The 24,282-nt window shown below is 53.5% G+C and overlaps 1 protein-coding gene and 1 long non-coding RNA gene across 2 annotated transcripts in view; one reads left to right on the plus strand and one right to left on the minus strand.

Moving 5' to 3' along the window:
• Positions 1-2,980: 2,980 nt before the first annotated feature.
• Positions 2,981-24,282, minus strand: part of TGM2 (transglutaminase 2) — a 31,301-nt gene continuing 9,999 nt past the window's right edge. The window contains exons 4-13 of the mRNA XM_038572292.1: positions 22,484-22,602; positions 19,971-20,099; positions 18,752-18,929; positions 15,058-15,193; positions 14,291-14,394; positions 12,652-12,894; positions 10,842-11,114; positions 6,699-6,859; positions 5,551-5,687; positions 2,981-4,782 (exon numbers count right to left, since the gene is read on the minus strand). Coding sequence (XP_038428220.1) covers positions 4,632-4,782; positions 5,551-5,687; positions 6,699-6,859; positions 10,842-11,114; positions 12,652-12,894; positions 14,291-14,394; positions 15,058-15,193; positions 18,752-18,929; positions 19,971-20,099; positions 22,484-22,602 — 1,631 coding nt within the window. The 3' untranslated portion in view covers positions 2,981-4,631. The remainder of the gene's footprint in view (positions 4,783-5,550; positions 5,688-6,698; positions 6,860-10,841; positions 11,115-12,651; positions 12,895-14,290; positions 14,395-15,057; positions 15,194-18,751; positions 18,930-19,970; positions 20,100-22,483; positions 22,603-24,282) is intronic.
• Positions 16,581-21,852, plus strand: LOC111092051. Its single transcript, XR_005377841.1, has 3 exons — positions 16,581-18,435; positions 20,892-21,039; positions 21,189-21,852. It is a non-coding gene; the product is annotated as an uncharacterized LOC111092051 (long non-coding RNA).

Here is a 24,282-nt window from a genome sequence, read left to right on the forward strand (position 1 = left end):
GCTTTTAATGGGTCTCTTTGGGCTTTTCTTATTGAACGAGAACCCCAGGTTTCACACTCTGGCGGGCGTGTGTGTCTGTGCATCTGCCCAGGCCTGCGGGGGAGAGAAGTGGGGAGGCCGGGAGAGGGTATGTGCTGACCCAGTCCTGGCTCTGGGATACATGTGTTTCTAGGAGGCCGCCGCCTGGCCCCCCTCCCGAGGCCCCTCCCATTTGGACTTTGTCAACATTCTGTTATTCCAGGCTTCGCGTGAGGCTGAAGGGTGAGCTGGCAGGCATCCTAGGTAAGCAAGAGCAGCGGGAGAGGAGAGGGACTTTTAGGGGTGGGAGGATGGGCCCAATTAGATCCCCGCTGAGGGCTGTTAGGGCTTGTGTGGAGGGGAGACTTTGCCCCATGCGCCCTGGAACACCGTGGGAAGGGAGGGTCCGAGGGCCAAGCAGGCCTCCTCTGGGCCAGGCTGTGTGCTGGGGCTGCCTAGGTTCAAATCCCAGCTCTGTGACTATAAAATCCATAAAATGGGGCCAACAACCTGGTAGGATTGTCCGAGGAGGAAAGAGCTCGACACACGTGAAAGTTCCCGACCCCAGAGTAAAGTTGGCTCTTATGATTATGGTGCCAGCTGGGTTATGTGCGTCATCTCACTGAACCTGCGTACCGGTCGTGGAAGTAGACGCCTTACCATCCCCATTCAACAGATAAGAAAGTGGAGGTACGGAGAGGCTGAGAACCTGCCTGAAGCCACAATGTGAAACTATGGCAGAGCCAAGCTTTGATCCTGGGTCTGTTTGACTCCAGCGCCCAGGCCTCTGCCCCCAGGGCTGTGAGCTGCCACGGAGCAGTGCACAACACTGTACTCTAGGGACCCAGACTCAGCCCTTCCCTGGTTCAGGGAGGAGGACCTCAGGCTCATTTTCTTTGTCCATAAAATGGGCCTATATGAGCAGCAGGGCCTTTCTCCTTCCTGGGTTCCTGGCTAGTGGGCTCCCAGGGGTGGGACAGGCAAGGAGGTTGGCCAGGAGAGCCCTTTGAATCTGCTCAGCGTTGGCAGACTTTGCTGAGGCAGCCTTGCCCTTGCTTTTTCGGAGGGAGGCAGCCAGGCCCGGAGGCAGAGGCAGTATCCTGAGTCCACTTGGTGGCCTCCCCATTGCAGGAGGTGCCCTGACTCTGCTCTTGAGGTGCTCCAGAGGAGGGGCCAGGCAACCAACAGGTGTTCCTAATCCAGGTTGCTGAGTAGAGCAAAAGCTACCTGTGATACTCCCAGGAGAACCAGAGGTGGAAGCCACTGGCTGCCGTCCGGGAAGGCTTCACAGAGGAGACACTCCTTGGAGCAGGGTTTTGAAGGCTGTTTAAGAGTCCCTTAGGTAGAGATGACGGTAAAGTTGTTTTTACAGAGGGAGCAGCAATAAGCATCAGCTACTCAACTCCATCCCCACCCCGCGCCCTCGTTTAGCCATCTGTTTTTCAGGGGGCTGGAAGCCCGGTAACGGTATTTTCTAGAGCCCCTTGCCAGCTAGTTTCCAGTTAGGCTCTGCCAGTGGGGTGAAGGCAGGAGGATAAGAGACGCCAGCGCACCTCTAGCTCCTGCCATGGCCAGGTTGACTTCAGCAGACTTCACAGATTGCAGCAGCTCTGTTGGTTCCAGGGGGAAGGCGGTGAGTGCGGGCTCGGCTGGGGGCTCCGGACTACTCTGGACGACAGCCGCCTTGTAACATTCCATCTCTCTTCTTCTCTTCGTGCACTTGGGATGCCTTTGGAACCCATTTCTCTTATCCTCTTATCCTGAAATAGCCCAGTGGTTGCTGTTTTCCAGCTGGTCACTAATTGATAAAGCGTACAGGCCATGTAGGCCAGAACAAGCTGTAGTTTTCAAGTGCCAGAAGGATTCAGTACCCAGAAAATGTGATGTCATGTTTTCATTTTGATTTATTTTTCAGATGCATGTCATGTGTTTCAACAAGAGTTCCCTGAGGGCAGAGACTGTCCTCTATCATTTTTTCACTCAACAAACACTTATTAGTGGCTGGTCAGTGGGGACTGAGATGAGTGACCAAGTTCCCATACTTTTACAACCAGTCTAGAAGCCACCTGTGGCTATTGAGAACTTGAAATGCAGCTAGTCTGAATTGAGATGGGCTGTCAGTATAAAATATATGCTGTATTTCGCACACTTAATGTGAAACTAAGAATGTAAAAGATCTCTTTTTATATTGATTACATGTTGACATATTTTGCACATACTCGGTTAAATAAAATGCCTTATTAAGACATATTTTACCTATTTCTTTTTACTCTTTCTAACGTGGCCACCAGAAAAATTTTAATTACATAGGTGGCTTGCTTTTGCAGCTCACATGCTATTTCTCTTGGACAGCTCTGGTCTTATGGGAGCTGAGCTGAAACACGTTGGTTTATCGATTCAGCATTTGTTGGAGTCTATTTAAGAGACAGGCTTCAGATAGAATGTTCTTGAGGACTTCAGATAGGATGGGAAAGGGGACAGATACACCAACATAGAACTAACATTCACTGTGATAAATATTTGAGCTGGTGGTCCATGTTCCAGGGCTTAAGGTTGCAGGGGTGGGGGAGGTGGGCTGAGAAGAAATCTAGGAAGGCTTCACAGAAGAAGTGACTTTGGCGTTAAGCATTATAGGATGAGTAAGAGTTTGCCAGACGGATAAGGAAGAGGAAGAGCACTCCAGGCCCCAGGAAATACCCATGCAAAAGCTAAGAGGCTGACAGGTGCACAGGGTATTTGAGAGATTCAGGAATTTCACTGTGGTGTAAACGTGATTGATTGGAGGAAGAGGCTAGAGATGGAGCTGGACTGGGTAGAAGCTTGAATGCCAGTCAAGTTTCAACCTCGGGGAGGGGCTGAGGCTGGGGAAAGGTTCTCAGGAAGGACGTGGCTGGTCCCAAGGTGAGTGAGTTCATCTGCCTACCCTCCTCAAAAGCAGAAAAAAGGACCAGACCAGACCTCATTTGAATGTGCAAAGCAAACTCTTTTATTTCCGTGCTCACTCTTTGTGGCTCTAAAGCCTGCTTGGAATCCAAAAGTATTTATCAAATCATAGATAATTACTGCAACATTTGTAAGAACATATCGTGTTGGCTTATTTTGTGATCCTTCCCTGTGCAAAGCAGAAAGTTCTACGTGCATCAGCAGGACTTTCTTCAAGTGCCCCTTTGAGATTCTGGGGGCCCTGGAGGCTGTGACCCCACTCCGGATAGAGCATGCTCCCTCCGTCACCCCTCTTCCAGCCCAGTCACATGGAAAGAGTGGGGGACCCAGTCAGAGATGACAGCCCATGGGCTCTTGAAGTGTAGTCAGGACAAGGGCTGTGTTTCTGGGCCCTGGCCCTGCAGAGAGGAGGTGGCTGCGGTGCTAACCTTGTTGGTTAGTGACCAACACAGGCAGCTAACTAAGGCTCTGGTGAAGTCCAGGCATTGCAGTGAGCAGGTGCATGGGTAGGACAGGGGCCTCTGGAGCTCTCTTCCCTAAAACTGTGGTCTGAAGGGAGGTGCCTAGGTGCACATGGGGAACCCAGACAGGGCTGGGGGTGGGAAGGTGGTCATAGGTGGGGTTTCACACTCAGAGGCATCTGGCCTTGCTGTCACTTGCGAGGCTGGGTCCTCTAAGGCACTGGAAGAGCAGAGCTGAGGGCCTCGCACATGAGCTGAGTCAACCACTCCATTGCCCAGTGAGGGACGTAAGGGCCAGAGAGGGCAAGGCAGTGGCTGGCTGGACCTGGGGCTCAAACCCAGGGCCCTGACCCCTCCGGTCTCCTCCCCCACCTCATCCCATCCTTTCTGATCAGGTCCCAAATGGCCTCTGTAATATTCTCAGGTCGGGGCTAGTGCCGTGAACAGGGAGCTGGACTCGGAGTCAGAGTTATTTATGTCTGTGAATTACTTTCCTACTACCCAGCCTTGCAGATACCCTGCTGCTGCAGAGGGGCTGCCTCTCCCGCCTCCAAGCCCCAGGGTCTTCATGGGGAAAGCAGCTCCTGTTGTACGATCTCCCCTGGTGACTTCGGTGCATCAGTGGCTGTGTGAGCCCTAGCAAGCACAGGAAGTGCCCGGCACATAGTAGGTGCCTCACAGTGGTGGTTGACGGGGGGGAGGATTGCTGGGCCAGGGCTGCTGAGATGTGAGGGGAACTTGGGTCTGGCCCTTCCTGGGACCCCACATGCACCTGCTCTGGTTCTCCCAAGGGTTCCTGGGGCCTGCGTATTGCCTGAGATCTGGTCAGTGGGCACACTGTCTCTCTTTTGCTGGCTCCAAGGGGCTCTGGAGTAAATCAAACGATATGGTGGGTGGTCAGTGGCTTTCCAACGGCCTCTGGGTTGTAAGGGGAGGCATGGGTCCCTCTTCCCCCATCGCAGACCCAGTCAGCCAAGGGCAGTGCTCCCACTGGGGAGGCACAGAATATTCTTCACAGTTAAAGGGAGATGGGGATCCAGGCTCAGGGGCACCAGATAAGCCAGAAGTACATTCCATTCCAAAGAGCCCTCACAGGCTCTGAGGTCGGGGGAGGCCGAGAAGGGGCACATCTGCGCACTAGCTTGGAACAAAAATGGGGGTTAAGTCAGGGGCTCTCTGCTGGCTGAGGTGGGGCTGGGCACGCACCCCTTAGGCGGGACCAATGAGGACATTCCTGAAGCCTTTCACAGCCTTTAGCTTGTCGCTCTCAAAGTTCACCACCAGCTTATGGCGGCCCACGTGGCGTGGCAGCAGGTCCACTCTCACCTTGACCTCCTCCCCCGCCTCCACGGGGTCCGGGCTGTGGAGAGAAAGAGCAAGAGGGTGAGGAGAGGGGCCCAGCCTGGTCCCCACATTGGGGTCAGGCCAGCATGATGTGTGGCTACTGGCAGAGCCTCTGAGCGTGCAGAGCTTCCTGCCGATGAGAAGGAAACAGGCCCCACTCACCGCCCTCTAAGAGCCTGGGCAATCTGCCCTCCACGTGCAGAGGGGCCTGTGTGTGTGTGTGTGTGCATGTGTGTGTGCACATGTGCGTGAGTGTGTGGAAGTGGATGCTGTGCCTGGGGGGAAAGAGTGGGTATACTCGGGGAACTACACGTGTGAAAATGCAGAGCTGTACACACCATCCATGTTACCTACTGTGTGTAAGTCACAGTACAATACACGAGTAAATACATATGCTTGTGCTTCTGAACGTAAGAATGTCTCCACGAGGACACACGCACACATTCGAGGACACTTGTGTTTACATGAGGTCTTGTGTATCCAGAGGCGGGTGCTTAGTGACTAAATGTGTAAACTGTTCAGGTTCGTGAAGACAAGTGTGCAGGAAGCAGCTAATGGGGTGCAGGGGTGCTCAGAGATGATGCCAGGGTGGGAACTGTGCCTAAGGGGGTCAGGGAGTGGTCACATAGGCTTATTATGGCCAGGTGCGGGTGGGGGTGCGGGCAGGGGTGCAGAGACGAGAGGGGGGAGTCAGGAGCCAGGGGTGGTGCCCGAGGGCAGCCCCTCGCTCCTTTGCACCCGCCCTGTGCTCCCAGGCCCCCAGGCCGGAGCGCCGGACACTTACACGTCCATGACCTTCTGCTCCTCAGTGAGGCCGGCCCCTTCCATGGTGAAGCTGCAGCCTAACAGGGGCACGGTGAGGGGGTTCCGCAGGGACGCCTCAGCCACCAGCTTGCGGTTCTGCTTGGGCTCTCCCAGGATCTGGGACAACGTACGGGACAGATGTCAGGGGCAGCCCTGAGGCAGAGGAGCCCAGAGCCCCTCCGGGGCAGGCCGGGGCACGGCTGGGACATTTCTGTATTTGCTGTGATTTGGCCCAGTGTTGGCCCAGGTCTGGCACGATTGGGCCTCACCTCTGTGCCTGTTCCCTCATCTAGAAAATATAGACGTTCGCAGACCTGCAGCGGGGCTCCTCAGGACTCGGGGGGGAGGTAGAAAGTGCCTCCCTTGTTCTAGGGTCTGGAGTGGAAAGGTCACAGGCTTTGGGGCCAGGCTGGTCTGTACCCCTTCTCAATGTGTGACCCTGGGAAAGTAAACTACCCACTCTGAGCCTTGGTTTCTCCACAGGAGAGAAATGCCTTACTGCAGGGCTCTCGTGAGGATTAACTGAGCGGAGAGGTGCAAGCTCCTAGCAGAGTGTCTGGCACCCAGGGCTCAATCCCTCCCCCTCTGCTCTTTATCATTTATTTGAAACTGCTGCATTTGGGACTCGGAGGCTGTGGCTCCTCCAAGCAAATTGCTGTGATGCCGACGCTGATGGTGACAAGGTCAGCCACTATGAGCCCTTATGATGTGCTTCCTGCGATGCACGTGTAATTCTTACAACACACCTAGGTGCTAGTATTAACTCCACCTTGCAGACGAATAAACTGAGGCCCAGAGGGGCAAAGTAACCTGCCCAGAGCCACCCACGCACAAACCCTGGGAGTCAGACTCCAGAGTCTATGCCCTAACTCCTCTGCCTCTCCACTGCCCCACCAGAGCTCTGGATTCTGAGATCCCTAAATTCCACACCCCAACCCACCACTCTGGGATTCTAGGATTCATCCCTAGAGGTAGGAGTCCCCAAATTCTTTTGGCTTCACGATGTCTTCCTTTGACGGAGTTAGGATTTGAGGAAGCCTGAGGAGATCTAGAGGCGGCAGGGCTGCTGGTGTGTGGGGGGCCTGTCCTGGGACCCTGCCCCTGTCCCCACACCCTGCCATCCCTTACCCGGATCTTGATTTCTGGATTCTCCAGATAGATGTCCCTCTCGGCCAGCAGGTAGTTGTTGGCGGCTTGTTCCACGAGGAGGCCCCGCACCTTGATGAGGTTCGACTCTGTCAGACACTCACAGTACTTCTCATAGAGGATTCGAAGGGGGATGCTCTTCTCTGCAGGAGGGGAGACAGAAGTCTCGTGATAGCTGATTCACAGCCCCCACCTCTCCCGTGGCATCTCCGGAGGCACGGAGACAGAAAAGAAGGTGCTTGAGGTCACATAGCTAGTGAACGAATGGGCAAATCCCAGGCCTTTCCCTTATTTACCCTGGCTCAGGGGTTCCCAGGGAGGCACTGGGAGGGGAGACAGAACAGAGAAGTGTTGGAACTCCAGTAGGCCGGGGTTCTAATCTTGCCTCTCTGCCCTCTGCTGGCTGGTGATGCTGGGCAAGTCACTTCACCTCTCAGGACCTCAACTTCCCTGCATGAAGCTGGTGGGATTGTACCCATTTTACAGATGAACAAATACTTCTGCCAGTAAGTGCTCAGATCAGGAGACCTGGCTGTGTGAGCCTGGGAAGGTGACCTCCCCTCTCTGTTTCCCTTCTATCCCCTGGGACATCGGGCACTGGCTGGGAGGAACTAAGACCAGAGGCCATTTCAGAGCAAAAGCCACACAGTGATGAGGCGATGAAAAGGGCCAACCTCTCCCACCACAGAGAAGCAAGGTGTGGTTTCTAGCCCCATTTCTCTGACAACACTGAGGCACAAGGGCATGAGGAGTCAGCTTGCAGGAGGCAGGAAAGAGCACTTCAAAGAGCAGAGTCCTGAGAATCTGCAGGCTCGTCCACTGAGTGCTTGCCCACTTGGTCACAGAGAACCTTGGGCAAACCCCTTCTGGAAGGCTCCTTGGACCTTCCCTGTCAAACGAAGGCGCTGGAGGGCTGGTCTTGGGGCTCGGTGGAGTCCAGCCCACCTCTCCCTGCAGTCCAAGGGCCACTCACCCAACTTCTCACACATCTGAGGATAACCTCATTATTTGCTCATTGTTTTTCTCTCAGTCCACTCGCTTTATTCTTTTTAACCTTTCTTGCCCATGGATACTTGTCGTCATTTGTGGCAAACCAGTCTCATTTACTATAAATAGAAGGTAACTGGCAAAAACAGATAGAAGCCAAGTCATGCTCGGTGGACTCCGGCTAGGTAGGTACTCCTGTCTGCCGAGGGCTCTGAAGGACGGTGAGGGCCCAGTGGGCGGCCACCTTCTCGCTGCCGCCGTCAAGGTCCTGCCCCCCCACCCCACCCCGCGTGCCCGGAGCCCCAGCAGTTCATCCCCCGGGGTGGACCCACCCCCACCTCTGAGCAGATGACGTCGGGGAAGGAAACCCAAACTTCTGCCAAAAAAACAGAAAAGGGTGAAAATCCCTGAGTTAGGGCTCGTGGAACCGAGTGGAAACTGGCCAGCTACGTGGGAAAGAAGGAAAACACTGCTCTCCAGGAGCTTAGAGGACATGACCCCAGCTATTGAATTTTCCAGAAGGCTGAAGCCAAGGTAAGGCCGGACCTTTGAGAACTGTCATCCATGGTCTAGGGACCATGGCCTTGGCCTCAAGCCAGATGATGGCTGAGAGGAGAGGTTGTGTGTGGTCAGTGTCAGTTATTCCTTGGATGACTTGCCCTGTTCTAGAAGGCGCCCTGGGCGTGGCCACTGGTGCACTCCCAGTGACCCACCTGGAGGGGTGAGGGGCGGGGGCAGGAAGGGGAGGGGAGGGGAGAGAAGCTGCAAGGAGGCAAGGGTGGGGATGGCTCCCTCGCCTAGGCCTGGTTTCCTGTCCATTAGCACATTCTGGAAATTCCCCATATCTTATCATCAAAGAATAACAAACAAGGCAGCCAAAGTCTAGGGTCTCCGAGGGTGAAAGCGTCTATCTCAGGGCAAGCTTGGCATTGAAGGCCCCAGCCGGGCATCCTGGACCAGCCTCACCCTGCAGCCCGGGGGGCAACACACAGGACCTCAGCCCTCCTCTGGCGTCTCCTACAGGCCAGGCCCCTCATGGGTCTCTGAGGCAGGAGAGACCTCTCTGCTGCGGACACGTCCCTGGGATGATGGGAAACATTGACGGGCTTTGGCCGAGCCTCCACAGGACAGTGTTGCAAGGGCCCAGATGGTAAATGGGCGGCAAAGTGTGACTCAAGGGGAAGGAAGTTATTCTGGCATCGCTGGCCCTGGCTGGAGTTCACCCCGTGCCACACATTCCAGGAAAGACAGTCTCTCCCTTTGAAGCGGTTCTGAACATGAGAAGAACCTGATGGTGTAACAGTCACAGGGAAGGGCTGGCAGGTTCTTCAAACATGAACCAGCCTTCGTACAAGTGGGGAACTAAGCCCTGGAACGGAGAAGACGAATACCCAGGAGCCCACAGCCCATTGACAGAATGGTAGGAGCTAGAACTTGGGTGTCCTGGCCACGGCGCGCACCTGTAGGGATGAACCTCTGCCCCTGCCCCTCGGGGCCTGGATGCAGAGGTTGGCAGGGGTTCAGGAGCTACTGAGCTCAGCACCAAGACTGCCATCTTGTCCAGTAGGTGTTCAGGACAGACCCCTGGGGCTTCTCTGCCTTCCCATGGTCAGGCCCCCATTTCATACTTTCCAGATACTTCCTGAGCACACAGTCTCCTTCAGCCCTCCTGGCGGCCCGTCAGGAGGATGTGCTGTCATGTGCTGAATGATGGGTGTGAGTCGAGGCTCCGAGAGCATGTTCACCTCACCCAAGTTTATCCATTTAGAAGGTGGAGGAGGCCAGGGACAAAGCCAGGTCTGGCCGGCCTCAGGACATGCGTTCTAGCAGCCCTAAGTGTTGGGGCCCAGTGCTGGCGCCACTGGCTTTGCCCCCGAGGGCATCCCCCCGGCTCAGGGACCCTGCTAGACGGTCTGCTCTGGGTGTGAGGCTCCAGGAGTGCCCGTGGTGGGCCCGAGATAGAAAAACCAGGAGATGGCACCGTCCACACCACAGACTCGAGGCTTAACAGGCCCTCTTAGGAACTCCAAGGCTGTGGCCCTCGCACCAGAGGTGATAGGGGAGGGCAGAGGCAGAGGTGATAAGGGGAGGACACGTGGGTTTGACAGGAGAGAATACAGGGCCGGGGGGTGGGGGGGCAGACTCCACACATGCGGAGCCCTCCTGGCGCTGGGCCCCTCCAGCAGCTCTGCATGGGAGCATGCTGGCTCCAGGCATCGAGCACCCACTCGGTGCACGGCCGCTTCCCCGCACCAGACGGTCCCACCCTGCCGGGTCCTCGTGGCTCCCTCGTGCCCGATGGGGACACTGAAGTTCAGGGAGGCATTTGTCCAGGTCACCCAGCGAGTGGATGACCTCTCTGCGCCCCAGCCATGAAGAATGTTCACGTTGCCCCTCAGAGGATGGTCAGAAGGCTCCACCGCTCCCTGGTGCTCTCCCAGGGCCAAGACCCCTTTGCCTCCTCACGCCTGAAGGCCACAAACGCACAAACCAGGATCAAACCAGGATCAGGCGTCTGGGGGGCAGGACCCCAGGCTCTATGCTGCCTCACCAAGTGACCTCAGTGGCCACAGCCCTCAGGGCCTCAGGAAGACAATCAGGTGCCGTGAACCAGCCAGGCAGGGAAAGACACCAAGGGGACAGGAGTGCAGGTTTCTGACCAGGAAGCCCTCTTCTCTCTGAGGCTGAGAACCGCCAGAGGAACAGGAGAGGCTCTTGCAGGGGCCTTGCAGGGAGCCAGAGGAGAGGAATTAGCTGGGAGCGGGCAGGAGAGAGTCCAGGAAAGCAGTCTGAGGGGCCCATGAAGATGACGTGGACCAAAACAGAATAGTTGCTCAGAGTATGGGTTCAAGTCGCAGTCCTGTCACTTCCTAGCTGTGTGGCCTTGGGAAAGTTCCTTCACCTCTCTGTGCTCAGTCTTCTCATCTGGAAAATGGGGCAACAAAAGAATCCACCTCCCACTTTTCGTTGTAAGAATTAAATGGGTTGCTCATTATAAAGGACTTAGGCAGGGCCTGGCCCAGAGGAAGTGCCACAGAAACATCTGTGAGGTGAACTGCACATGCCAAGCGCCCAGGACACTACCTAGCACATCGTCGGTTGGCAGTCAGTAACTGCTCCAGGAACACAAGGCCTTACCGGAAAAGGGCTCCAGGGAAAGATTGAGCAGGTCCTTGGTGCCACACTCGGGCCCCAGGATCCCGTTGTAGCTGACGGTGCGGGCATGGAGCAGGAGGCGGCAGGAGTGGCTCTCGGACGTGTTGTTGTTGATGTAGGCAAAGACGTCAAAGTCACTGCCCATGCTCATGCTCTCGCTCACACGGATCCGCATGGCCAACCCGGTCTCCTCTTTTTCAGTCAGCTTGTTCAGGTGGTTGGCCTTTCTGAAGGCTTCTCTCTCCTCTGGGGACCCTGTGAGGATGGGGAAGAGAATTCCGTTACGGCAGAAATAGGGACCAAGGGTAACGAGGCTGGGGCAGGGCAAGCTGGCTTTTCAGAGCCCCAGTGACTCCGGGCACCTCTACAGGAGCCCCTCCTCTAAAGGAAAACGAAAGAATATTTTATTTACTTTCCACAAGTAAACTCCTATACGTCCCTCAAGATACCCCCTCCTCCAGGAAGACTTCTCTGATCACTCCAGCCCTAGGAGAAAATGAGTCACAACGTCTTCTGGAGTTTCACGGGTGCCTCTTGCCTATCATGCTTTTTATTTAGCCAAATTGTTTCCTGTTTACGTACTCACACTTTGGAGCCACTCAAAGACTTAAGACTGTATTTTACTTATCTTTATGTCGTATCCAAAGCCTGGGTGGATAGTAAACACCGATACAAGGCAAACTTTCTCACCTCCCAGCATTTGCTCAGGGATTACTTCTACCTGAAATATTTTTCTTCCTCTTCCCTACCTGTGGAGCTCCCCTCCTTTGTGTCCCATTTATCTCTTGCCTCTCCTCCTTCTCGTTTCTTCTCCCGTGTTGCTGGGTACGCCGCTACTTCTCCCATCAAACCATCAGCTCTAGACCTTTCAGAAGCCAGGGGGGGAGCACCTGTTCCTTCCATTGTCTCCCTTCTGGCTAGAGCATGGCCACCTGTTACCCAGGCACCAGCCGGCCCTGGTGAGTCAGTGGGAGTCAGAGAAAGGGGCGGGGGCGATGGTTCCTTAGGCCCCTCTGTGAGCTCCCCCTGTGCTCACAGATGGTTCGAAAACATCTACTGTATTGCACTGTTGGTTGTGCTCAAAAAGAATTTAGAAAATAAGCCTTATCCTTTCTTCCCTCTCCTGATTTAACATAAGATGCAAAAAGCATCTAGTGGCTTCGTCTCTGTATCTGATTGAAGCTACGTGATTAAGCTGCTCTTGCTCTATTTCTCTCCTGCTCCATCCATCTTCGGCTCACCTCCCCAGCTGTGTGTGAAATACTGCACGGATAAACACCACAGGGTTCCTGGAATCTGTCTTCCAGGACCGGCCCCTCTGGACTTCCAAGCCGCTCTGGTCCAAATATGTTTCAATAAAAAAGGGGGTGGGGTGGGGTGGGGCGATGGGGGTGGGATTGCCCATCTTCAGCTGTATTATCAGTGCTGCTATGACAAATACCCTTAATAAACGACACAGACATCATTCCTTTTTCTGTTCCGATGCACGCCTCTGCTACGGGACTGTCATCCCTTCAGTGGTATTTAAGTCAAGCCAGCCAAAAAAGCAAGGTTTTAAAAAAAAAGAAACCAGTGGAATCCTTCTATGGAATACAGAATTCTTTTCTTAAACGAATACTCCTCTACTACTGCCTCCCAGGATGCTTCTTTTCTAAGGAAAAAAACGGAGCGTAGCCCGCAGCTCCTTATTGCACGCGGGCTGCCGAAGCCACCACACGCACGCCCGCGCGCGCTCCGAGCCGCTGCCTCTCTGCGAGGCGGTGGCCAAGGCTCTGGGCAGCGGGGCACCTACCCTCCGGGTACTTGTAGTTGTGGGTGATGTCCTCCCGCTCATCACGGCCCACGCTCTTAGTGCTGATCTTCATCCCCACGGTCTGGGAGTTGTTGGTGGACTTGCACAAGGACCCATCGTCCTGCTGGATCCAGTTCACCACGTCGGCGTTGACCTCGGCGAAGACAAAAGCCGCGTCGTACTTGGTACTCAGATCACCCTCCTTGATGGCACGCACCGGGACCGGGCCACAGCAGTATGTCCCTGGTTGGGGTAAGAGGAGAGTCTCGAGTCTGGGCTGAGGGGAGGGTGACCTTCCACATTTCAACCACAGTGTAGCAATCTCGGGGACCCATTTCTAGGAAGGCAGCAGAAAGTACGACTTAAGAATGGAGACTCCAGGGGCACCTGGGTGGCTCAGTGGTTGAGCGTCTACCTTTGGCTCAGGGTGTGATCCTGGGGTCCTGGGTTCAAGTCCTGCATTTGGGTTCCCCCACACAGGGAGCCTGCTTCTCCCTCTGCCTGTGTCTCTGCCTCTCTCTTTGTGTCTCCATGACTAAATAATAAAATCTTTAAAAAAATTGTTTGTAAATAAAAAATAAAATTAAAATCACAGAAAACTACGTGATAGAGAAATGCCAATGACATATGGAGAAGTGACGGGGCCAAGAGACAAAAGGCCACATGCAGCCGGAGATCTTAACACAGGGACCAAGGACCCCCAAAGCGATGCGAATAAAATTCAGGAGTCCATGTACTTGGATGGAAAAACATTACATCTTTGTCTTCACTGAAATTTGATAACACATCTTTTGATTGTGAAAGCAGACAAACCCTAGTCTTAGGCGCACTTATGACTTGTCACCCATAAGCAACACAGACATTTATATATCACTTTGGTTGTCATAGATAACTGGAAATGCCGCCTGTACGCATCTGTACCAGTACATTATGGAACTTACTATCTCTACCGCTAGATCTTGTTATGAAAAGCATATGTTATTATACCATAAATTTATTTTTAAAAAATTTTGATAAACATGTTTCAGTGTAAATAGTTTTCTTCATTACCCTAGGTAATATATTCTCTGCATTTAAAAATATTATTCTGAGAAAGGATCCATTTGGTTTCACCCAGTTTTGCCTTTGTGTTTCTCCCTCCCTCCCTCCCTCCCTCCCTCCCTCCCTCCCTCCCTCCCTCCCTCCAGGTCTCTCTCTCTCTGTCTTTTTCTCCCCTTCTCTCTGTCTCTGTTGCTTTCTCCCTCTCCGTCTCTGTCTCTCCTGCACACACATACAAATATATAATAGGAATATTATGTTATCTCCAGGGAGATATCTCCAGGGAGACTGGAATGGGTGTGAAAGTTAATGTGTGTGAATGTTACTATTTCTTTTGGCGGGGGGGAGAGGACGAAGGTGTTATTTGATTTTTTTCTTTGCACTTCTCCACATTTTCTGTTTTCCACAATGTGAATTACTTTTCAAATGATAAAGAAGGGGATCGCACACTGTCAGAGAGGACCCCCACACTTGTGCAGACCCGTCAGTGGTCTCTGGAGCCAGCGGGACTGGGGCTGGCTACCCCCGGCTGAGGCACTGTCGGGGAGTTCTCTCCAAGGCTTGGCTTTTCCGCCTAGGGAAGGGGGCCACGCATACCCACCTTCGCTCTTCTCCTGGGGCGTGGGGTCCAGGGCCTGCCACCCCTCATAGCCAGGCTGCAGGTCCGGCCTGCTCATCCATGACTCCACCCAGCAGTGGTAGTTCCTGTTGGAGAAATGAAGCGAGGACTCACACTCAGACTTTCCCTGTCACCTCCCATGGGCAGTCCACACTCCCCTGGCCTGGGCTCAGCCCAGCATGTCCCCAACGCTTTTCCTTGCTCTTCCTCCCCTGGGCCCTTGCCAGCTGCTCACTCCTAGCCCGGGAGTCACTGTCAGTGCCTCTCCCACAGCCCCCCACCGTTCAGTGGCTTCTTGAGTCCAGCTGATGAGCCTTCCTCCTCGCTTTTGAGTTGTTCCTTCTTTTCTAGCTCACAGGCTCTGCTTGAGTTCAGGCCTCGTCACGGCCTCCTTGGACCACACCCCAGCCCCTCACCTGCAGTCTCTCCCCTTCTCACCTCCTGCCGGTGTCATCAGTGTCTCTCAGTTTGAAGCATTTGGTGACAACCTGTGGCGTCAAGCCCAGATCCCCTAACCTGGCATTCCAGACTCCCGAAAAATCATTCACCTGATGCTTTTTCATGCATTGTGTGCTGACTTTCCCTCCTTTGCTCATGCTGTGGCTCCTACCTGGAGAGCCCTCCCCGGGCCCTGTTCCCCCTTGTCCAAATACTGTTCAACTTTTAACCCCAGTTCAAAAGTGGCCTCCTCTGAGAAGTCTTCTTAGGTGTCCCTTCCAGGAGACCCTCTCCAGTGGGCCCCAGCTCACCAGATCATCTCGCTTTTCTCCTTCTGGATCTCCCCAAACTTGTTGTAGACATACTCGATGAGCAGGTTGCTGTTCTGGTCATGCGCCGAGTTAAAGTTGGTCACCACTCGGGTGGGGATGCCGAGGCACCGCAGCACTGGGGGTTGGGGAGAGGACAGGATGGAGAGAGGGATTAGAGGATGAGGATCTAGAGACATCTGCCCTGCTCTGGGCATCCACCTGCCCACCTGTATCCAGGACAGCACTGTACCCATTACATCATCCAGGTAAGGGGATGGTGCCCACCTCACTGGTCACTCCATGTCCACTCTGCCTCCTCACATCACAGCTAAAAAACAAGACCCCCAAAATGCAAGACTGACATCAATGCTCCTCTGCTAAACCTTCCATGGCTCCCGGTGGCCCTTGGGGTCAAGGCCTGACCTCTGGCTATGGCCCTTGGCCCCACAGTATTTGGCTCCAGACCATCTCCTGGGCACTTTGTTCCAGCCACACCCGCTGCTCCTCCAGCACTCTACACTCCTGCCAGCCACAGGCCATTGGCATATGCTATTCCCTCAGCCTGGAAGGCCGCCCACCAGGTTTAGATTGCTCCATCATTTGCATTCATAGCAAGAGTGGGGATTCATCATTATGCTCAGTGTAGGGGCACGTGAGGGATCCTTTAATTTGTCCTCCAAGGGCAATGAGGGATCTGCCTTCCTTTATATGCCCAGAGCCCAGCACAGGCCTGGCATAGACTAATTTGTCAAATGTATGAAGGGGTAGATGACGTACGTAGAAAGAAGGGGAGGAAGAAGGGGATGAAGGAAGGAGAGAAAGAATGGTAGAGATTCAGGGCAAGAAGCCAACAGTAGAACATGCAGAAAAGGGAACAAGGGTTGGGGGCTTCCGTGCAAGCCCTGGCAGCTTTGGCCTGTGGGCTCTGGGACTGGCCCCTCGCCCCCTCTGGGCCTTGTTTCCTCCTCCACCACACAAGGTCGTGATACACGTGGGGCCGGCAGTCATGCTGGGGCACCCCCGTGAACGTGGAGGGCCCTGCGCTCACGCCAGAGCACAGCTTACAGGGGTCACAGTGACTGGGGAAGGAAGGGGTCACAGTGACAGAGGAAAACGAGGTAGGACAGCAGCTGGCGCCTACAGACCTCCGGGGAGGGAGGGAAGCCCCAGGCACGATCCGGGCCTGAATAGTGGGGTGCTCCTGACAGGTGGCATTGGGGTACTTTTTCACTCCCTCCTTTTTTAATGTGCTTTTGGAGTGTTTTGTGAAAGTAACACATTCTCAGGGTGTGATAAAGGAAATAAATATCTTGTTTCAAAAGTGAGAAGAAGAGCCCTGCTGAATGTGACCTGTGGGACTTTTGTCTTTTAGTTTTGATTGAGATTAAGTCTTGGGGAAGGCGGGTGGAGAGAGCATGTGTGTGTGTAGCCTTTGCCCTGGATTCTGGCCAGGAGACACGAGGAGGGACAGGGTTGGTCCTCCACCTCCTGCTTGGCTGCTTCCCTGTGGCGCACGCAGTAGACTGTCTGCCGCCGTAGCAGGGGTTGGTGTCCTCACCCCAGGCCTTGCCCCGGGACATGACAGGCCTCAGCATACAGACCGGGTGTGGGAAGGCCTGTCCCTGCTGCCCGAGGACCAAGACATCACCCCTGTCCTAGAGATGGTGCCCCCAGAGGCCTCATCATCATAGGCTGAGGCCAGGATGCTGGCCCAGAACCGGAGACACCTGATTTCAAGCCTGGCTGTGCTGCTCCCCAGCTATATGACCTTGGGCAACCACTTCCCCTCTCTGAGCCTCCATTTCCTCCTCTAAGAGAAGCTAATAATAGCAGTTTGGGGGGGATGTGGTGGTGATTCAGAGAGGCAGTGGGGTGTAGGCAGTCTGGTCTACCCCGTGCCCAGGGAGGAAGTGCAAAGAGTGGCGTGGTGCCTGCCACTGCAGATGTCTCTGCAGTCACCGCTGGCTGACTCTTGGACATTCCAAAAAATGCTCCAGGATCCAGCTGAGGAATCCCAGCTTCCCCTGGGAACCCGAAACGCAAGCCTAACTTGAAGCAGAGACTGCTAAGTGACATCTCCCTGCGTCCTGAGAGCGCCCTGTGAATTCAGTGGCCACTTACAGATGAGGATACAGGTTTGGAGACACCAGTTCTCTCGCCCAAGTCCACGCAGAGGCTGGCGACAGAGCTGGGACTAAAACCAGGCAGCCGGACACCAGAGTCCCTGGACCAGTCCAGCAGCGGCAACTTGGAGAAGCCCCGGGGGCCTGCTCCCCTGAGCCAGTTTTCCCTGGCTCTCTCACACACCGGGCTGGGAGAAGGCCGCAAGGGACCCAGACTCAGCCCTGGCCTTGGGGAGAGAGCGGTCTGGAGCAGGACCTCCAGAGGTCACAGCCCCGGGAGGAGGGAGGCGTCTGCAGGCGGGCTTGGGGACCCAGGCCGCAGATGGTGGTGTGTTTCCAGAAAACCCATGGGGTTCTCTGAGAAGGGCATTTCAGACCCCTCAGAGGAAGGGGTCTGGGGAAGTTTGCACAAGAAAAGAGAACGCACGGGTCCCAGAGCGGGCAGTCATGGGTGGTCTGGCCATGGCGAAGGGGGAGCAGAGACAGCCCAGCTGGGAGCCCGGGCCGCACCGCCCTATGCAGACTGCTGGTGTGGAGCACAGCCCTGGGACGCCCCGACACCCTTCTCTGGGCCTGGGCCCTGGTCCTGGAGTCAGAGAAGCTTCAAACCAGGACCAGCCTCTTAGATTGCCTGAGCCTAATAAATAATAATAGCAGTAGTCATAATCGTAATAAGAATAATCTAGCAGCATGAAACAAGTATTTGCTGTTGGGTGTCTGAAATCATTTGCAGCACTTCCCGCATTATCCTCACAACCGCCCCAGGATACACCGTCACTACGTCGGGTTCAGTGTAACGGAGCTGAGGCTCGGAGAAGCCCAGTGATTACCGGAGGACTCAGCTGGTGAGAAGCAGAGCTGGGACTGGGATTCAGGCCTCGACCCCAGAGTCTATGTTTTTAACTGGTACGGGATACAGACCCATTCTCATAAGCACCATCACCAACCTGGAACAATCTTCAACATTTTCTGAACTCGAATTTTTAAGACTCTGTAAATACTTATTTTACATTTTGGTTCTAAATTGCTTTCTCTTTCCTCATCTGCATTTTAGAAAGTGTTTTCTCTTTCTTGACGTCAATGTGGCTGTTATTATTGAGTTGCTACTAAGAGCTACTACTTACTTAGAGCCACACTGGGCTAAATTGTGGGCCGAGCAGCTTTCTATCAACCCGCCCTAGGAGCGAGATCCTATTGCCCTCTTTTTACAGACAAGGAAACCAAGGTTCAGAAGGAAGTCATTTGCTCAGAGCAGGTGAGTGTTACTGGGGATTTTTAATTCAGGTGAGCCCGGCTCCAAAGCTCATCTTCTCAACCCTGTGCCCAGGCTGCCTCCCCAGTGACGTCCCTCGATCCTAATAACCACCTGCAGGGTAATTGTTGGAAAAAGGACCAGAGGGGGACAGCTGCCAACTCCAGGCCACGTAGTACATTGGTGACATTGGAGGCAGAGGCAGCACCAGAGCTGAGGGTTCCTGATTCCCTCTTGAGTGCTCTTCCTAACCTCCTCGCAGGGCTCAGGGAGGCTGTGAGCAGGTTCCAGGTCCTCCCCACGTCCAGCATGAGCTCACCTGTGCAGGCCACAGCAGCGAAGACCCAGCACTGGCCATACTTGACACGCTGGCAGCCAGAGGTCTTCCAGCGCCGCAGGATGTCCACGCTGCCGATCCAGAACATGGGGCTAATGCCGTCCTTATAATTGTTGTCCCAGCGTCCCAGCAGCACACCCTGGTCATCATTGCAGTTGACCTACAAGCAGAGGGACATCAGAGGGGCCCAGCCTGGGGAGCTGGTGCTGTGAGCTCAGTGCATGGTGAATGGCAAGGAAAGGAATTTAGGAGAGGGAACAGCCCATGCAAAGATCCCAAGGTGTGACAGACTGGTATGTGGGAGATGGGTGGGGCTGGAGTCCAGGGTGTGGGAGAGAGAAGGGGAAGGGAGGAGGCGAAGAGGGGTCAAGGTCAATGAAGGTGATGCCGGAGATGTGAATTGGTCTGTGGGGTGGCAGGAGAGTGACAGAATGTGATCGGAGTTTTACCAAGACTCACTCTGGCCCCTGACCACATTGTGTTGTTCCCCTCAAACTCCCATTGCCTTGAGAATTAAATCCAGCCTCCTGACGGGGGCTGATGAGGCCTGCGGGATCTAACCCGTGCCCACCTCCTGCACCCCACTTCCCCTCCTTCCCTCCACTCCAGCCACGCCAGCCTCCTTTCTGCTCCTCGAACCTGCCAAATTCCTTCCTTCCTCAGGGCCTTTGCACAACCTACTCCCCTCCCTGGAATGCTCTTCTCCTATTTACTCTATCAGCATAGGGATCATCACTTAGGGAGGTCCCCGCCTCCTGCCCCGCCCCTGACTAAAGTTAGACAGATAGACACCCTCACACCTCCAGCTTCCTTCAGCACTTGCATCAATCATCATCTCTGTGACTCATGCACGTGGTATCTCAGTCCATGTCTGTCTCCTCCCACCCACCCACGAGAATACAAGCTCTCTGAAGTTAGAGACCATACACATCTTATACCCAGCTGTATCCCCAGTGCCTAGGACACGTGGCATCTGATAAATATTTGCTGAATGAGTGAATGAATGAATGAATTGCTTTTAGGGACCACATGACATTACCCTTATTTCTGTAAATCTTGTCTTTCCAAATACAAGCTGTCTTAGCTGAGACTCCTTCATCCCCTGGGTCCCCCCACTAAGCCCAGTGCGGAGTGCAGCCTCCATCATCCCAGGAAGAGGGGAGCCTATGGGGGCCCATCATGGGCCCAGCCACTCACTTACCATGGCGCTCACCACCCGGCCCACATAGATAGGATTGCTGCGGCTGGAGCAGTCACGGCAGGCATCCTTCAGGAACTTGGGGTTCCTGTCCAGGAGCATCAAGCAGATGTCCAGGATTCCATCTTCAAACTGTGTTGGTGGAAAAAAGAGAAGGATGAGGGAAATTAGAAGTCACCTCCTCCAGGGAGCCTGCCCTGAAGCCCTGCAGCTGTAGGTCCTCCCTGTTCTGGGTCTGCAACATTTCTGTGAGGCCAGCTTTGTCTGGCCCAGGATGGGGTGGGATGGGACAGATGACTGAGTCTGTGAGAAAGAGGAAGGGATATATCTGCATTCAGGGCCAGCTGGGGGCTGGGGGTCCTGGGAATCTGGAGTAGAACCCACAGTGTCCCTGGGGCTTCCCTCTCCTCAGAGTCACCTCAGGCCCTTCCACTGCCCCTTTCCCACCTCTCTCTGCCAGTTATCTCATTTCCCCTAAAGCCTGACTCATCCTACACAGCTGATGAGAATCCTCTCCTCCCTCACCCCCCACCCTGACACACTGCTCTGATGGGAACTGAGGGAAATTAAATATATCGCTCCTCTCTTTCCACTGCACCCAGATTAAAATCTAGACTTTTCCCTGTGACCTGCAAGGCCTTTCACAATCTGTGTCCCACCTCATTTCTGACCTCATTATCATTTTTGACCTCATTATCACCACTCATTGCCCCAGGGCCTTTGCACTTACACTTTCCCTTTCTTGGAATGCTCTTCCTGCCACTCTCTGTATGGCTCATACCTTCTCATCGTTGCAACTCAAATGTTATCATTATCAAAAGTAGAACCCTCGCTCCTTGTCATATTATGCTGGACCACCCATCTGACAAGTTCAAAGGTGATCCATTCCCTGCTCCCCACCTCTGTGGTCTTGTCCCAAACCAGGCTTCATCACAAGTCTCCCTCCATGGCTTTAAGGCCTTTTGTGGCTCCCTCTTCCCATCGGCCTGACATTCACAACCCAGACACTGCTGATCTCTCTCGGGACTCCTTCAGACGTCAAGTGCTCCCTGAGCTACTGAATTCTTACAAGGTAAACTTTGCCACCTCTGAACTTTTGCTCATGCAATTCCCTTTGCCTAGTATACTGTGCTTCCATCTCCTCCATAGCCCAGCTCAGATCTTGCCTATTTCTGGAATCACCCTGATTCCCATCAGGAGTTTTTCATTTCCTTCCTCTAGGTCTTATCATCCTGGATTGTGATGGCTTCCGGAAGATTTGCAAGGGCCGTGTCCAATGGCCAACACAAGCCCGGACACAGAATAGGAACTCAGGAAATAAAAGAAAGAATCTGGCTTTGTTCCATTTCTCAGGAGAATACAGAGCCTCAGAATTAGGAGCCAATGTACATTGTGATATATTTTAGGTATCATGCTCATTTCATGTATATCTCACAGCAGGCTACAGGTTCTTGGGCAGATATTTTTGCAATTAGTATACTCAATATTCAGATGTGGAAACTGAGGTCAGAGCCCCACATCATACAGGGAAGACTTCCCTGTGGTCCCAAGGCAGGACTCTGGAGGCCTGACTATGGAAACCTTAACCCAGGGGCTATTGGGAAAAGTCTCCAGGTGAACCCCACCCCAGAAGGCCAATAACCCCCAACACACCAGGAGGTGGAAGGACCAGGAGTGTGACAACTCTTGTTTTATGAGTTTTTGCAGCAGTGTCTCAAGAATATTCGCAGGAGGCTGAATGGCAGAGGAAATAAGATCCTGAATTTGAACCACCAGCCTGGGCTGACTTGCTGGAAGATGAGGAGCCACAGGGAACAGAGATGAGCCATCTAGCTGAGGTAGCCATGCCCTGGCTGCCCCGTAGATTTGTAAGAAATAATAAATGGCTGTCGTTTTAAGCCTATAAGTTTCAGGCTTGTTTGTTATTCAGCAGTAGCTAACTGATACAACCAGTGATTCGCAAAGTATGACCACTGACCAGCAGCATGTGAACCTGTAAGAAATGCAAATTCTCAGCCCACATCCAGACCTACTGAAGTAGAAAGTAGGGGTGACACTCAGTGATCTGTGTTTTAGCATACTTTCTGGTGAGTCTGGCGTATATTTGAGTTTGAGAACCATTGATCTAGGTAATGCTATAAAACCTCCTCTCAGCACACACTTAGCACTTGGTTAGCATTTCTATTATTTTGATGCATGGCCTTGTATATTCCCCTTCTCCCTCCTGGAGCACCCGCTAACACCACAATTCCCCAAAGCTCTCCTAATTCTTTCCCCACTTAGAATCTGGGGCTGCCATTCCCATGATGGGCAGGGTGACCCTTTCTTGTATGACCTCGGGCTTTGCCTGGACCCTCTGTGTTCCTCCAGCCATTTTGGGGCCCTTGAATCCCTGGAAGCATTGGGTGGGCAGCTCTAAGACCAGTTCACACCTCTGTAGCTTTGACCACCTCAGAGCCAGGGCCCAGCACACAGTGTGGCCTGCAGTGGTTGGGAAGGGCAGGATGTGGTCTTACCTGCCCAAAGTTCCAAGGGATGCTTTTGATGAACTTGACTGAACCCTGGTAGATGAAGCCCTGCTGGCTGAGCACGTACTCCCGCCGCTCCTCATCTGAGTCCAGGTACACAGCATCCGCTGGGGATGGGAGGGAAGGGGCCTCAGCTCTGGGTCTGGTAAGGCGCATGGTCCCCACAGACATGGCAGCCAAGGTGCCAAAACCCAGGGCCAGGCTGGAGTCTCAGAGGCCCTTCTATCTTTGAATCAGAAAAGCTAATCATTAATTAATAATCCTATATCCATGAGATAAGGTGTTTTCAGCTAGAATTACCAGTAGCTGCCATTCCTCCAACACTTGTCTATCGTAAGTGTCTGATGTATATTAACATCTAACCTCTGCAAGAGCTTTATGAGAAAGGGACCTTGAAAGCTCCATTTTACAGGCAGGAAAACCGATGCCAATGCAAGAGATAAAGGAGCACTCAGCCAGGAGTCAGGAATCTCCTAGCTGATGCTCACTTATTGTGGGACCCTGGAGAGATCACCTCTCCACCCCCCTCACTGGAGTTCCTGAGGGTAAATGGGATGCAGATTTGAAAGGTGCTTTGCAAGTTAAGCCCTGAGCCAGTGTGAGAAGGACCTTGATTCAAGGCAGAGAGAAAGCCTACTAGGGTCACTGTGGCTCAGGGGAAGTGGGATCTTGTCCAGCTTGGGGTGGGAGGGAGGGGTGGTCAGGGAGGGCTCCTGGAGTAGGTGGCTGGTGAATGCGGTCTTAATAAACGACTAAAATTTAGATCCTTGGAGTCTGGTGGGATGACATTCTAAGCAGAGGACCAGAGAGCACAAAGGGACAGCTGCTAGTATGGCACTTAGTTCCCCATGGCTGATAACCACAGAAAAGAGGGCTGGGGCAGTCGGGGCCAGATGGTGGGAGGTCAAAGGTCAAGCTGGCCTTTACTATCTCCATTTCACAGGTGAAGAAACTGAGGCTGGGAAGAGGACATCTAGAGCCACATTATGACTTTGGTGGACCCTGTGCATTTTTTGTTCCAAATAAATAAATAAATAAATAAATAAAATATTTAATAATACTTAATAATACTTAATATTTAATATGCTTATATATAAGTAAATACATATACTATATTAGTATAATGGCAAATATATTAATATTACATATTAAAACATATTCTCTGACCTAAACTTTCACTTTTTCTTCTGATTTTAAAAGAAATCAAAACATTTTTACAGGTCCCTAAAAATACTGTGCCACTGGCCTGGAATGCAGCTGCTCCAGCCCCTTGGGGCCCTGGACTCTGTCGGCCCTGTGCTCTCTCAGGCCCCATCTGCAGCCCCCACAGGCAAATGTGAAAGTGGCCAAGCAACTTTTGTCTTATATATCCTGTGCTGGGGCTCTGAGGACTGTAAGAAAAATTAGCCTTCTGGAAAATGAACTCTGTAGTAATAAGTCAGCTGACAGTGTGGAAGAACGAAAGAGAAAGGGAAACTCATGGTGTTTCGTCATGGGGCTGAGAGTCATGGGGCTGAGAGCATTGTCGCCACCTGGACCCAGGTGTCAAGGACCGTGCCCTCCTCCCAGCTCTGCCGGTCAAAGTGGGGGCCTTGGGGGACCAGAGGTCCCACACCTAATTGCCACTCGCTCCCGTCCTCCTTCCTGTCCTTACTGAGCTCAGAGATAGAAGGATCTCGTTTCAGGGGCAGGTCCCAAAGGGACAGCAGAGTTCCCACCCAACACCCCCACCTCCACCGAGGGAGGCCAGCTTCCTGGCTCCACAGGGCCAGCTCCACACCCCCTCC

The sequence above is a fragment of the Canis lupus genome, chromosome 24 (assembly GCF_011100685.1).
Source record: "Canis lupus familiaris isolate Mischka breed German Shepherd chromosome 24, alternate assembly UU_Cfam_GSD_1.0, whole genome shotgun sequence".
NCBI lineage: Eukaryota > Metazoa > Chordata > Mammalia > Carnivora > Canidae > Canis > Canis lupus.